Source organism: Artemia sp. Qi Xiang Cuo, chromosome 16, assembly GCF_049724085.1.
Source record: "Artemia sp. Qi Xiang Cuo chromosome 16, ASM4972408v1, whole genome shotgun sequence".
In the NCBI taxonomy this organism is placed as follows: domain Eukaryota; kingdom Metazoa; phylum Arthropoda; class Branchiopoda; order Anostraca; family Artemiidae; genus Artemia; species Artemia sp. Qi Xiang Cuo.
The window spans coordinates 14,810,971-14,827,235 of NC_142809.1; the positions used below are offsets into that span (position 1 = coordinate 14,810,971).

The window sequence follows — 16,265 nt, forward strand, 5'->3', positions numbered from 1 at the left end:
GGCTAATTGTTTTAAGTTAAAACTTCTAGGACTTGATGAGAATAATGGTCATACCACTAAAAGGCAATACGTATACTATTAATACAACCGCTACAGTTACTGTAACTAATGCCACTACCGGTACTAAAGTGAAACTTTTAGGGAACGTTTAGGAGAATCTCAATTAAACGAAAAAAACAATGTGCATGTAGATTTTCAATAGGATATATAAGCAATATCATAGGCAGCACTGCTCTATAATAGCTAGAAATATCATTGAAAATTTTAAAGAAGCTAATTCAATTCAAGATTAAAAGTTCTAATGCCCTTTTCAAGAGTAAAAAGTGATTGAAGGGCAGGTAGCCCTCCTCCCAATCTGATTCATTTTTCAAACACATCTAATCAAAATTTAGAGACATCCATTTTGTTCAGCATAGTAGAACAGTCCAGCAGCTATGTCTCTAGGGATATTGGGTATATCAAACCCACACAATTATGCAATTGGTCCGTTATGCTTTAAAAATAAATATTGCTTTAAAACTAAATTAAAAGGCACAGTGTGTATGGTTGCCAATAAGAAACCGCAACATATCGAGGACGACTGTGGGTATTAATTGAAAACTTACGGGGCTACTATTATTACTACTTCTGCTCCTACAATTTAAATAAATCAAAGAGTGTAAGTGTATCCTCCCAATCTGATTCATTTTTCAAACACATCTAATCAAAATTTAGGGACAGCCATTTTGTTCAACATAGTAGAACAGTCCAGAAGCTATGTCTCTGGGGATATTGGTAATGTCAAACCCACACAATTATACAATTGGCCCGTTCTGCTTTAAAATTAAATATTACTTCAAAACTAAATTAAAAGGCACTGTGTGTATGGTTGCCAATAAGAAACCTAAGCAACATATCGAGAACGACTTGGGTATTAATTGAAAACTTTCGGGGCTACTACTATTACTACTTCTGCTCCTACAATTTAAATAAATCAAAGAGTATAAGTGTATCCAAATTGTCAGAGCACAGATAGATATTTCTTGGGAATGATATTAAGTTTTATTTTTGAGGTCAACTTTAGGAGGTATAAATTAAATTAAAGAATACTATTTGTGTCAGAACTAAAAATTGTTGAGAGTTTCTCCAACATACAAATATAAAGCGAAACTATGGGTTCTGATAAAAAAAAACCGAAGATATAAAATATTATATTTTCCCATGAAAAAGACTATGTCAATAAAACAACGAGTAGAAATTAATTAAAAAACTTTTTCCACAAAACAAGTTTTTCACAAAAAGTAAAGAGCCCCACTAAGCCAAAAATGAGCAGAAATAAATTCAAATAACCAACCAAGCGTAAAACTACCACAAATCACCATCAATAAATAAATGAAACTCAAAACGGGCAGAAATTACAATAAATAATATGAGGAAGGCAGACAACCCCCATGCCTTCTCAAGACCAGAAGATACTTTGCCCTTTACTGAAAACTAAACACACTTAAAAGTGTTTTCACTTTTTTGCTCTAATAAATAAGAAATTGTTAAAACTTTAGGGAATATATATCAGTACATGTATTTTAAACTGACAATCCACGGTCATTTCTTTTTTTTTTCCAGCAAAGTGCAAATTATGTTCTCGTCTTGAGAAGGCATGGGGGTTGTCATCCCTACTTATGATAATTTTTGTATGTTTTGAGTTTAACTTATTTATTGATGGTGATTTGCGGTAGTTTTATCCTTGAGGAGGTTATATTTCTGTTCATTTTTCGGCTTAGTGGAGCTCTTTATTTTTCTTTGAAAAACTTGTTTTGTGGCAATAGTTTTTTAGATTAATGATATAAAATAATCTACCAAGTTTTATGTATTATGAAGTGTTTTAAACATATAATAATCATTTTAGCTCTTTCTGCATTTATAATACAAAATAATGCACCAAGTTTTTGTATTATGAAATGTTTTGGAAAGCAAACAATAACATATGATAATGATTTTAACTCTTTTTGCACTTATAATACACAATAACACAATACACGAACAAGTTTTTGTGTTGTGAAGTGTTTGAAAAGCAAACAATAACAAATAATAATAATTTTAGCTTTCTCTGCACTTATAATACACGGTAATCGACCGAGGTTTCGTATTGTGAGGTGTTTTAGAAAGTAAACAATAAAAAAATTATATTTATTTTAGCTCTTTCTGCACTTATAATACAAAATAATCCACGCCTCCAGGGACACAACTTGAGTGATCTTTCAAGTTAAAGCAGATGGGCTGTCCACATTTTAAAAAAGAGCCTTTCACAAAACAACAATACTTTTTCTCAAATTGGATAGCTTCACAAAGGGAAGAACACTATAGACAGAATAATAAGGGAAAAGTTTAGGGCATTACTGTCTTGAGAAAACAAAATGACTGTGAAAAACGAAAGGGTGTATCTCGCATTTGTTTGAAAGTAAGTTAGAAAACAAGGTTTATATACGATTGAACCCATTTGTGATATTATAGCATAGGTCTTTGTGAATGGTTCAGCAAGACAGCTTAAGGATACACATGACGCTTCTTAATGATCTGTTCTTTTTTAATTTCAAGTAACATAATTGCCTGTTATTTAAACATCATAAATTAGATATCGAAAGTCGTTAGACCTAGCCTACAACAATGAGGTTTGGCATGACATTTGTTTGGAAATAAGTTTCAAAAACCAGAAAGATCTCCGAAAGTGCTAAGGATATCAAAATAAAAATATTTTTCCCCTAAAACCATCTGAAGTATCAGAAAGATTTCCTAAAGTACTAAGGATATCAAAATAAAAATATTTCCCCCCCTAAAACCATCTTAAGATACAAAAAGTATCTTAAGTACCAGGAAGGTTTCCTAAAGTACTAAGGATACCAAAATAATAATAGTTTTCCCCGAAAACCATATTAAGTATCTTAATCCATTTTAAGATTCTAGAACCATTTTAAGTATCATAAAATTTCCTAAGGTACTAAGGATATCAAAATGAAAATATTTTCCCCCTAAAACAATCTTAGGATACAAGAACTATCTTAAGTATCTGAAAGATTTCCAAAAGTACTAAAGATATCAAAATAACAATATTCCCCCCTAAAACCGTCTCAAGTATCTTAAGCCAAAATTAAGATACTAGAGCCACCTTAAGTATCAGAAATATTTCCTAAAGTAATAAGGATATGAAAATTAAAATATTTTCCCCTCCAAACAATCTTAAGATAGACGAACTATCTTAAGTATCAGAAAGATTTTCTAAAGTACTAACGATATCAAAATAAAAATATTTTTCCCCTAAAACAATCTTAAGATACAAGAACTATCTTAAGTATCAGACAGATTTCCAAAAGTACTAAGGATATCAAAATCATAACATTTCCCCCCTAAAACCGTCTCAAGTATCTTAAGCCTTCTTAAGATATTAGAGCCGCCTTAAGTATCAGAAAGATTTCTTAAAGTACTAAGGATATCAAAATAAAGATGTTTTCCCTTTAAAAACCATCTTAAGTATCTTAAGTCATCTTAAGTATCAGAAAGGTTTCCTAAAGTATTAGAGATATCAAAATAACAACATTTCCGCCCTAAAACCGTTTCAAGTATCTTAAGCCCCCTTAAGATACTAGAGCCACCTTATCAGAAAGATTTTCTAAAGTACTAAGGATATAAAAAAAAGTTTTCCCCCTAAAACCATCTCAAGTATCTTAATCCATTTTAAGATACTAGAACCATTTTAAGTATCATAAAATTTACTAAGGTACTAAGGATATAAAAATAAAAATAGTTTTCCACTAAAACCATCTTAAGTATCTTAATCTATTTTAAGTATCATAAAATATTCTAAGGTACTAAGGATATCCAAATAAATATATTTTCCCTCTAAAACAATCTTAAGATACAAGAACTATCTTAAGTATCAGAAAGATTTCCAAAAGTACTAAGAAAATCAAAATAATAATATTTCCCCCTTAAAACCTTCTCAAGTATCTTCAGCCTCCTGAAGACACTAGAGCCACCTTAAGTATCAGAAAGATTTCCTAAAGTAATAAGGGTATCAAAATAAAAAATATTTTTCCCCTAAAACAATCTTAAGATACATGAACTATCTTAAGTATCGGAAAGATTTCCTAAAGCACTAAGGATATCAAATAAAACAGTTTTCCCCTAAAACCATCTTAAGTATCTTAATCCATTTTAAGATACTAGAACCATTTAAAGTATCATAAAGATTTCCTAAGGTACTGAGGATATCAAAATAAAAATATTTTCCCCCTAAAAACAATCTTAAGATACAAGAACTATCTCAATTATCAGAAAAATTTCCTAAAGTACTAAGGATATCAAATAAAAACAGTTTTCCCCTAAAACCTTCTTAAGTATCTTAATCCATTTTAAGTTACTAGAACCATTTTAAGTATCATAAAGATTTCCTAAGGTACTGAGGATATCAAAATAAAAATATTTTCCCCCTAAAAACAATCTTAAGATACAAGAACTATCTTAAGCATCAGAAAGATTTCCTAAAGCACTAAGGATATCAAAATAAAAATATTTTTCCCCTAAAACAATCTTAAGATATAAGAAATATCCTAAATATCAGAAAGATTTCCTAAAGTACACGTTAAAAGTAACAAGTTAAATTCAACAACGCCCCTCGTTCGCAGAAATTCAAACATTAAGAATCTATTGATTACCAACAACGATTATACTTTCTTTTTGACTTTTAACTTTGTTTGACATAATAAACAAAAATATAAACTATTACAGATATAAATCATTACGTTAGGGAAAAATTTAAATTTTTCTAATGCGTAGCGAAAAAAAAACGTAAATATTCCTAAAAGCATCCAAGACTAATTGAAATAATAATGGAAAACAAAAAAAAAGGACATTCACCTTCTCCTAAACACTCCCAGGGTAACAACCACCATCCAAATACAACTCCATCCAACCCCACCCCTTCAACCCACTCCTCCCTCCTACCCTATAACCCACTCATCGCCCCCCCCCCCAAAAAAAAAATAGTTCCCCAATAAATACCCTTTAAATCTATTTCTAAACTGGGAAGTAAAGGAAAAGGTAATTAACACTATCTTAAGCTGTTTGGCACCATGCGTTTTAGCTGACTGTTAGCTAATTTTTCACCCTTTTGTTATTTTGTTCCTTTGTTCCTTTTAATAATTTTTCACCCTTTGTTCTTTTTTTTATTTTGTGGCCGCGACAATCAAAACTGCATAATTGCAGTTTTGCAGTTATATGAAAGCCTTCAACGGCTATGGAGGATCTTTATCCTATCATTATATTATCATATATTATTTCTATCATTATTGTTATCATTATTTTTTACATTAATCAATATTATTATTACTATCATTAATATTATATGTTATATTATTATACATTATGAAAATATAAGACATGCCCTTTATTTTTACCAAAACGATATACAAAAATAGTGCGCACTGCATATCAAATTAGCCTTATAATTAGCGACACGCTGCAATTTTTGCAAAGCTGTTCTCAAAGGGAGAATTAGTAGGACAATGCATCTTCAATCATATTTAGAACCTCCTTATCTAAATTGCCCTACTATAGTATATTATCAATATTTACAGGCATAAAAAATAAAAAAATCTAACATCGTCAGTCGGGTATCAAAAGGTCGTATCTCCGTAATTGTCAATTTTCAGAAGAGCAAACAAAAAACCTCACAACCTTTTTATTTCCCTTCCGATAACAATAACGGATTGATATGTAAAATCAGTATTGATTCACAGTTCAAAGAGAGAACACCTAAGAGGATTATAAATTGAAATCTAGTTGGCTTTGAACTTGACCTAGTTTTCGATATCAGTTAATTAAGAGCTTCTACTTGCCAAGTGACCTTGTTTGACTGGTTTGCTGGCGTGCTGACTACAAGCCTAAGGAATATTGCCAATTGAAGTTAAATTACAGCTGCATCTTTTTTTGGAAAAGTGGGGGGTTTAATATTGCCCCCCTTGCGTGTAAGTCTTCGTTTTATGTTTTTCTAAGCTAGATTTTCTCCTGAGCAGCTATTAAAGCAAAATTAATCAACAATGGCGGTAACCCAATCATCGTTTGAAAAATCAATTAAGGACTTGAAGGAACGCCTGATTTCAATTTCTAATGATCAATCTTCGATCAAAGCCCACCAGGCTGGAGTGTCTTCCAAGCTCGATACAGTTTGTCCGACATACTGTCACTCAGGCAAAGCTTAGCAGATAAAGATGCTGAAATAGTTGAACTACGATCTTCTATTGAAAGCCATCTAGCTGAGCGTGTAAAACTCGAAAAAAGGTTGCTTGATCTAGAAGTTAAAGATCGTCAGCTGAATTTAATTATTTACGGCCTGTGAAAAGAGAAATCAGCCCAATTTCTTACCAAAAATATTGAGACTTTATTCAAAGAGAAATTAGAGATTGAAAAAGATATTCTTCTTAACAAAGTGTACCGCATAAAGAGTGTTAGCCCCATTACAGTTAGAAACAACAAACAAGCTGGAGTATCACCTGTTCTTATTTCTTGTGCGAACACTTTGGACTTGCAAATGTTATTGGGCAATGTAGGCAAACTTAAAGGAAGCGGTATGAGAATATGTACTGATTTGCCTCCTTCACTAAATGCCCTACGTAATGAGCTTTTGGCCAAGGCACGTGATCTTAAAGCTCAGCAAATATCCAAGTTCACGCGAGTGAAACAATCCGGGGCCAGACTATTGCTGCAAACTAGAAACGATATTACTGGCCCATGGGTTACACATGACGACTGCTAATATTGGTTGTATATAAATCTGTATAATGATTTGTCAGATTGATTATGTTTTTTTTTTATTATTCAGTATATAGTCTATGCTGCTTAGGAATGTGAAGATCGATAAGTAAAGTGTCCTACTTAAAAAAAGTGTATTTATCTCGTTCTCTGTGTTGTTCTTTATTTTTGTTTCCTTTCTTTTTGCTCTTTTCGTTCCTATGTGCTTTCCTTTTTTCCGTATTTTTCACTTATTTCCAAATCACTGCTCATCTATCTCTGAGCTCCTAGGCCTAAATCCATTAAAATTGGTTCAGTTTTCTTGCCGTATATCTTTTGTTGCAGAAATTCTACAGGAACGTACTGCCGTTGACTTTTTTCCACCGTGTCGCCCCAGCCCACCGCCAAGTGGAGAATATGGGTGAGTTATTTTTTCTTCTAATTTGAACAGTGGTGGCTGTGGTGGAACTCGCGATAGGTTGAGTGAGTTGGAGGAGAGACCCTTGAATTTATCACAGATTCTTTAATGCATTGATAGAGAGGATGAAAACACTTATGATTATTTTATTAATAATTTACCCATTAACAAATACCTTTCTCTAGGAATGATTATGAGTAAACCAACAAAGAAGTGTCTGAGAACAGCATTTCTAAATTGTTGTGGAATTATGAGTAATTTAGAAAATACTTCACTATTGCTTCCCGACCATATGATTGATGTTTTTGTTGCATGTGAAACATTTTTAAATGAACAATCTTCTGAGCTAGCTCATATAAATGGGTATAAGTCGTTATTTAAACATAGAATAGGTAGACAGAGAGGAGGGTTGGCTTTTTTCGTAAACGATAGTATACCTGTAAGAGAAGTGAATGATTATGATTACCTTTATGAAGAAATGTCATTTGAATTTTTTGCTATTGATATAGATTTAAGTCCTTCAAAAGCATTATGTTGCGCCCTATATAGGTTACCGATTTTGGCTGCTAAACCGTTTGAAGAAAAGTTCGATGAACATCGCTCGTTGATGAAAGAAAGAAAATTTAAGTTAATGATGTTTGGTGATTTTAATTTTGATATTAGTAATGTACATAGGGATGTGAATTCAATGCTTTCGAATAATGTTGCCGTTGACTTTGTAACGATTTGAATGTCTGCAGGTTTGCTTCCAACATGCCGGATCCCGACGAGAATCACGGAGTCGTCAGCGCCGTTAATTGACAATATTTTCACCAATTTAGAGACACTGGGCTGTAACGTTTTAGTTGATGATACTTCTGACCATTTTACGATCCTGTGCGACCTTCAAACGGGTCCCTCCTCTAAACCCTCTTAATTGAGGTCAAAAAGAATGGACGCTGCTTCGATTGATAAACTGAAAAGTTTACTGTCCAAAGTCAACCGGTCTCCCTGCTTAGAATGTGACGACGTGGACAAAGCTACAGAATACTTCATCAATCAGTTAGAAATTGTACTTAATAAGGCATGTCCTTTATCAAGCAGGCAAGCTAGGCGTTATATTCAACCAAAGAAACCATGGATTACAGCTGCTGTTCTGTCCTCTATACATACCAAAAATAACCTCTTCAGGAAATTCATGGCAGATCCTACACATGAAAATCAGGCCAAATTTCGGCAGCACAGAAATTGTCTGACAAAATTACTGCGACAAGCGAAGCAGTCATACTATCTTCAGGAATTTCAAAATGATGAAGGGTCCCCAAAAAAGACTTGCTTGATTTTTAATGAATGCCTTGGGAAAAAGAAAATGAAAAACCTTCCAGAAGAGGTATTATTACCAAAAAACAAGAAAACTGTTAAAGGAAAGCAAAATGCTGTTGATGTCCTAAATGAGCACTTCGCAAATAATGGTCACGTAACATCACTTGAGGCACCAACTCGAAGTTTACCCGATTCAGCACATTCTGCTTACATGCCGCCTCCATCGGATTGCTCTCTTTTCCTAACACCGATTTCAGCATACGAATTACTGCAAGTTATATACCAACTGAAGAATGGGTCATTGGGAAGTATAGATGATTCATCAACCAGTCTATTAAAACAAATAATGCCAGGCGTTAACTACTTTTTATTTCATATCATTAACTAATGTTTTTAAAGCGGATGTTTCACAACTTCCTGAAAGTCTGTATGTGATTTGGCCCTGCACAAGGGTGATGATGTGAAAGATCCAACAAACTACAGGCCAATCTCGATCCTATCTTCATTCGCAAAAGTAATTGAACGATGTCTTTACAACCATATAGTGAAGTTTTTTGATAAGAGGGGATGTTTTAATGACCTTCAGTTTGGGTTTAGGAAGGGTCATAGCTCTGAACATGCAATTCTGACTCTCACACAGTTTATACACGACACTTTGGATAAAAAAGAAATTCCAGCTACTATATTTATAGATATTAAAAAGATATTAGAAAGGCATGCCTGCCTAGAGTCTTAATATCTATAAATATAGACAAGCTTGCCGTATATCTTTTGTTGCAGAAATTCTACAGGAACGTACTGCCGTTGACTTTTTTCCACTGTGTCGCCCCAGCCCACCGCCAAGTGGAGAATATGGGTGAGTTATTTTTTCTTCTAATTTGAATAGTGGTGGCTGTGGTGGAACTCGCGATAGGTTGAGTGAGTTGGAGGAGAGACCCTTGAATTTATCACATTCTTTCATGCATTGATAGAGAGGATGAAAACACTTATGATTATTTTATTAATAATTTACCCATGAACAAATACCTTTCTCTAGGAATGATTATGAGTAAACCAACAAAGAAGTGTCTGAGAACAGCATTTCTAAATTGTTGTGGAATTATGAGTAGTTTAGAAAATATTTCACTATTGCTTCCCGACCATAAGATTGATGTTTTTGGTGCATGTGAAACATTTTTAAATGAGCAATCTTCTGAGCTAGCTCATATAAATGGGTATAAGTTGTTAATTAAACATAGAATAGGTAGACAGAGAGGAGGGTTGGCTTTTTTTTGTAAATGATAGTATACCTGTAAGAGAAGTGAATGATTATGATTACCTTTATGAAGAAATGGCATTTGAATTTTTTGCTATTGAGCTAGATTTAAGTCCTTCGAAAGTATTATGTTGCGTCCTATATAGGCCGCCGAGTTCGGCTGCTAAACAATTTGTAGAAAAGTTCGATGAACTTAGCTCGCTGATGACCCAAAGAAAGTGTAAGTTAATGATGTTGGGTGATTTTAATATTGATATTAGTAATGTACATAGGGATGTGAATTCTATGCTTTCGAATAATGTTGCCATTTACTTTGTAACGATTTGTATGTCCGCGGGTTTGCTTCCAACATGCCGGATCCCGACGAGAATCACGGAGTCGTCAGCGTCGTTAATTGACAATATTTTCACAAATTTCGAGACACTGGGTTGTAACGTTATAGTTGATGATACTTCTGATCATTTTACGATCCTGTGCGACCTTCAAACGGGTCCGTCCCCTAAACCCTCTTCATTGAGGTCAAGAAGACTGGACGCTGCTTCGATTGATAAACTGAAAAGTTTACTGTCCCAAGTCGACCGGTCTCACTGCTTAGAATGTGACGACGTGGACAAAGCTACAGAATACTTCATCAATCAGTTAGAAATAGTACTTAATAAGGCATGTCCTTAATCAAGCAGGCAAGCTAGGCGTTATATTAAACCAAAGAAATCATGGATTACAGCTGCTGTTCTGTCCTCTATACATACCAAAAATAACCTCTTCAGGAAATTCATGGCAGATCCTACACATGAAAATCAGGCCAAATTTTGGCAGTACAGAAATTGTCTAACAAAGTTACTGCGACAAGCGAAGCAGTCGTACTATCTTCATGAATTTCAAAATGGTGAAGGATCCCCAAAAAAGACTTGGTTGATTATTAATGAATGCCCTGGGAAAAACAAAATGGAAAACTTTCTGAAAGATATATTATCACTAAAAGACGAAAAAATTGTTAAAGGAAAGCGAAATGCTGTTAGTGTCCTAAATGAGCACTTCGCAAATATTGGTCACGTAACATCGCTTGAGGCACCAACTCGAAATTTACCTGATTCAGCATATTCTACTTACTTGCCGCCTCCATCAGATTGCTCCCTTTTCCTAACACCGGTCTCAGCAGATGAATTATTGCAAGTTATATACCAACTGAAGAATGGGTCGTCGGAAGGTACGGATGGCTCGTCGACAAGCCTATTAAAACAGATAATGCCTGATGTTACAGAATATTTAGTTCATGTTATCAACTTATGTTTTTCAAGTGGACGTTTCCCAACTTGCTTAAAGTCTGCACGTGTTTTAGCCCTGCATAAGGGTGATGACGTGAAAGATCCAACAAACTACAGGCCAATCTCGATCCTATCTTCATTCGCAAAAGTGATTGAACGATGTCTTTACAACCGCATAGTGAAGTTTTTTGATAAGAGGGGATGTTTTAATGACCTTCAGTTTGGGTTTAGGAAGGGTCATAGCTCTGAACATGCGATTCTGACTCTCACACAGTTTATACACGACACTTTGGATAAAAAAGAAATTCCAGCTACTATATTTATAGATATAAAAAAAGCGTTCGATACTATTTGTCATACAATTTTGCTTCGTAAACTGGAAAATTATGGTATACGTGGACCTACAAATTCTCTGATTGACTGATATTTAACTGGGCGCAGTCAGTTTGTGGATGGTGGAAATGCTACCTCTTCACTACTTGGTATTACTGGTCAAGTCGGCGTTCCTCAAGGATCCATATTTGGACCTCTACTCTTTCTTATTTATGTTAACGACATCAACAGGGCGCTGGATGATCTCGGGCTAAATGTCCTATTCGCTAATGATACAGCCTGCACAGTGAGCGGTACTGATGAAAGATCGCTTAAGAAGAATTTGTTGGCAGCTTTCGAGAGGATAGAAACTTGGTTTAGTGCAAATAAATTATCTGTTAATATGCCAAAAACCAAGCTCATGATTTTCTCTCGTACTGACCTGTCATTACCTGAACTTAGTAGATTACCCATTGATGAATATACTTATCTAGAGCGTGTATATACTATGAGATATTTAGGTGTGCTAGCTGATCAGAATAGGACTTGGAAAGAATACTTTGATAAATTGTGAATGAAGTTTGGAAGGAATGTTGGAATATTGCGGCATTTGAATTTTATTCTACCTTTTCATGCAATGAGATTGGTATATTTTGCCCTAGTCTATTTTTATCTGAGTTATTGTCCCCTGATTTTCTGAATACATTTAAAACTCATATAAAACCACTTCAAAGGCAGCAAAATAAAGCACTGCGTATTCTGAAAACTTTCATTCCCTCCCCAATATCCCTACCATCAAAATCGCCAAATAAAAGTATATTTTCTTTCCTTAATATATTACCAATGGAATTATTATTATCTTTTCATGGATTGATGTTTTGTGTTAAGTATTTTGCTCAAATTCTACCGAAAATTTTCTATGCTATGGATCTATTTAACCAATGTGAGCACGATTATGGAACGAGGGGATCTTTTAAGTATGTTGAACCCCGAGCTTGCACTGAGAGATCGAGGTTCTCACTCAGGCACTGCATAACCAAACTTTGGAATGTGCATGGGTCGGGTCTTAATATTAGTCTTTCTGTTGGCACACTGCGGGGTCATTTAAAAAATCTTTTACTAACCCTTTGATCATTTTATTTAATTTCATTTTTTTTTTTTTTTAAATTCAGTTATGGTCTTCCCGCTGGCACATTTTATTGGTAGGGTTTCCCCACGGCTTCACTTCACCATTTTTGTTGTTTTGTTTTAGTTTGTTCTCCATTTGGCTGCTGGCTTGGGGTGATGCTTGGTAAGTTTTACATTTTTCTTTCTTTTTTATCTATTTACAAAAGAGTGATTATGTAGAAATGCAGTTATATATTATGTTTTTGTTGTTTTTATTTGTTATTGGTTGCCTGGTAATACGAGCTAGACTCTCAGCCGGGCATACCCATACTGTAGTTGTATTTAGTTTATAAATAAAAGAACCTGAACCTGAATGCATATCAATCTGTTTTTATTTTACAGATATCAGAGGCGAAATAAAAAGTTGTGATGTTTTTTTTTATTGCTTTTCCGAAAATTTACAATTATGGAGATACGACCTTTTGATACCCGACTAACGATATACTCTTTTGTGAGGATTGGAGCAAGTTATTAAAAGCTGATAATTTATATCAAAGCAAAGGACACACTAGAAAGCATACTTTAGATTATTATATTTTATATACATTATATTTTTATATAGTGAGACTGGATAAAACACCAAAGTTGAAACTGTATATAGACTTTAAAAAAAAGGGCCAAGTCACTGGCAAAGACATACTTACATTATGAGCATTATCAATTTTCTTCTCCAACCACTCTCCAGTGTTAGTTGCAGTGAGGATTGAGACACAGCCATCGGAGCTGGCACATGCCAGAATTAGACCATAATCAACTGGTGCCCAACAGACAGAATTAACTGTAACAGAAATTGCCATTTAATCTAATTTCAACCCTAAGGCAGCAGATAGAGGGTACTAAAAAATGTGACACTGTAAATTGCAACTGTAATATTTTCTAATTTTACAGTTGTATTAGTAGATCCCTGTCATATCAGGGAATTAATAAATCCCTGTCATATCAGGGAATTAATAAATCCCTGTCATACCAGAGATTTTATAAATCCCTGTCATATCAGAGAATTAATAAATTCATGTCATATTAGGGAATTAATAAATCCCTGTCATACCAAAGAATTACCAAATCCCTGTCATATCAGAGAATTAATAAATTCCTGTCATATCAGAGAATTAATAGATCCCTGTCATATCAAAAACGTTGGGAGAAACCATTCTCAGTCGTCCTTTTCAAAAAAAACAAAAAAAAACACCCCATTAAGGAAATTTTCTACATTATAAATAAGTGACATCGTTTCAGGTTGAGTAACAGTTTAACTTCTTTTAGAAAAAAAAATCCAAACAAATAGACATGCGTCCACAACAAATCTTTCGAAAAATATACAAAACTTCACAGTTTTTAATTAAGGATTCGCAATTTCTGCAGTAGGGTTCTCAGATATGCTAGATTTATTGGCGTAATTTTCACCAAGATCCCAAACCTTTTAAAGTTGTTTTTCGTCTTTTTTTCAAAATTAGGAAAATTTTCTAAGGCTTTTGATGAGTAATTTCAAGCTAAACGAACTTTACATATTTGGAAATGGGAATCATCAAAAGAAGTTAATTCTTTGGATAGAGATATTGTAAAAAAAAATTCCATTTTTTATAGTTCTGGTTACTATTAGTACAAGTCCCTCTTTACTTACAGTTTATTATTACGAACTACTAGAGGAATGCTTAAGAAACGTTACATTGCGATGTCACATAGCAAATTTGAGAAAAATATGAAATGTTATTAATTCAAAAACGCCTTTTTTCTTGTAAAGTGTAATTGTTGGAACCCTTGGTCCCAGTTTTTTCAGATAAATGTCCCTCCCAGATTCATTTCTTTTGGCCCCTTAATTATTGTCCTTCCTTAAGTAATAAATATTAATTTTCCTTTTATTTTTGACGCCATTTTGGGTCCTCTTAACTGCGTACGTGCTTAATAGACCACGAGGTGAAGAATTGCGCAGTTAAGGAGGTCGGCCAGTAAATTAGTAAGTCCAAGGATTGGCTGGAAAGATTCATTTACCACCCTCGTAACCCCCACCGCAGCACGCGGCTAGCGGGCTGGGAGGAAGAGTCCTTTTTTTAGTTAGTTCTTTTATACAACGTGGAGTGATTACAGTAAGCTTTTTTTACTATGTACTCTTTTAACTTTTCAGCTTAGGTCGAATCTAAAAGAGTTGGTTAGAAATCTTATCGGTAAACTTTGGCTTTAAATGTGGCCATAGACCATCCGATCACGTTGGTATATACAGAATCGTTGGAGTAACCGCGGAAATCCCCCTAATTTAGGGACAAAGAAGGATCTTCCCCCTCCAGTAAGTGTCATAAAAACTCCTTGCGCCATTTTTGCCTTTAAAATTAGTGACCCCACGCGATAGTCCTCCAATAAGAGATGGCAGCGATTTAAGGTCCTAACAGTAAATCTGATAATTAAAAGAAGTCCGCGCTTTCGAAGAGACAGGGTAATTTGGCCTAGAAAGTAGCCTATTGTGGTGACATATAAAAAGACAAAATTACGCATTTAATTGATAGAATTATGAAAGTCTATAATGGGCTATGTGCCTTGTTAGACAAAAATAAAAAAGAATAACATGAAATTTATGACTTGAGTTTACAGTGGGAGAATCTCCGTATTTAAAAGTATTACAGGGTTTAAGAACAGATAAGAAAACGTTGAAAGTTGGGTTATTATTTGAGTGAGTTGGCGGACTTAAACATAATCTTCAGTGACGAAGGTTATAAGAGTATTGAGGACGGCAAATTAGGAGAATTTGTCAGTTTGTGCGCATATTGGACAAGGAAGGTGGGAGGCACCTGTCCTATTGAGTAATCTGCCCAGGAGAGGATTATATTTAGAATACGAGTATCCAGGGAGGATACGTGATTTGTTTTACAGGGTAGTTCCCCTGTTTGCTTACCAATTGTTGAGCTTACCAAGATTGAGTAATTGAATAAGAGATAATATAATCGGAAAAAAGTATACGCGGTAAAATGAGGGGGTAAGAAATAAACGAGGAAAAAGTCATATATAAAAAAACATAAAGAGCGCATCCCACAGAGCCTGAGCCAAATGAAAGGGAATTGCGGCAAGGAGAAAATTCAAATATGGAACATGGAAATTTTGAAAATGAATGAAGAAGAAATAAAGACTGACGGAATCAAAGTAGTCTAAGTAATAAGAACAATTTTGCATAAACATCCATCAGGAGCTTAAGAAAGGGCACTCAAATAGATATGGCGCAAAAAATATTGAATTTCATAAAGGAAGAAAGAAGAGCTAGAGAAAAAAAAGAACGCGGTTAATAGAATAGCCAGAGAACGAAAAAAGAATAATGATAAAATATCTAGAGAGAAAGAAGAAATATATCACTAAGAGCTTAAAAGAACCATGATAGGTCTAATAGAAGCCCGCTGGGGAATTCCAGAAAGTAAGATTTTATCACAACTAACTTCTAGGCTGTCAGATAGCCATAATAATTTGTCTAAGAATCAATCGCGAGAAAAAGAAAATTACCAGACATTAAACACTTTTACGGGAAAACATGATACTTCGTTGACAAGGCGGGAAGGTGAACCGGCCCATAAAACAAATGGGAAGGCTGTGCCACCCTATCGGAAAAACGAAATACATGATACGCGTGTTCAAAATGTTAATAATCCACAAAAATGGGATGCGGAAGTAATAAGACCACATAATATTGAAAATAAGACGCACGAAATTGATTTTTCAGGAAAATTTGCAAATAATAGAAAACTTGAGAACACCTTTAATGAATATGAAACGCTAACAAGTATAGATCAAAATGACATGCTGAGCG

At 34.2% G+C, this 16,265-nt stretch overlaps 1 protein-coding gene across 1 annotated transcript in view; it reads right to left on the reverse strand.

Annotated features, from left to right (window-relative positions):
• LOC148942608 (protein SEC13 homolog) overlaps nucleotides 1–16,265 on the reverse strand; it is a 45,045-nt gene that overhangs the window by 12,570 nt on the left and 16,210 nt on the right. The window contains exon 5 of the mRNA XM_089102753.1: nucleotides 13,126–13,259. Coding sequence (XP_088958879.1) covers nucleotides 13,126–13,259 — 134 coding nt within the window. The remainder of the gene's footprint in view (nucleotides 1–13,125; nucleotides 13,260–16,265) is intronic.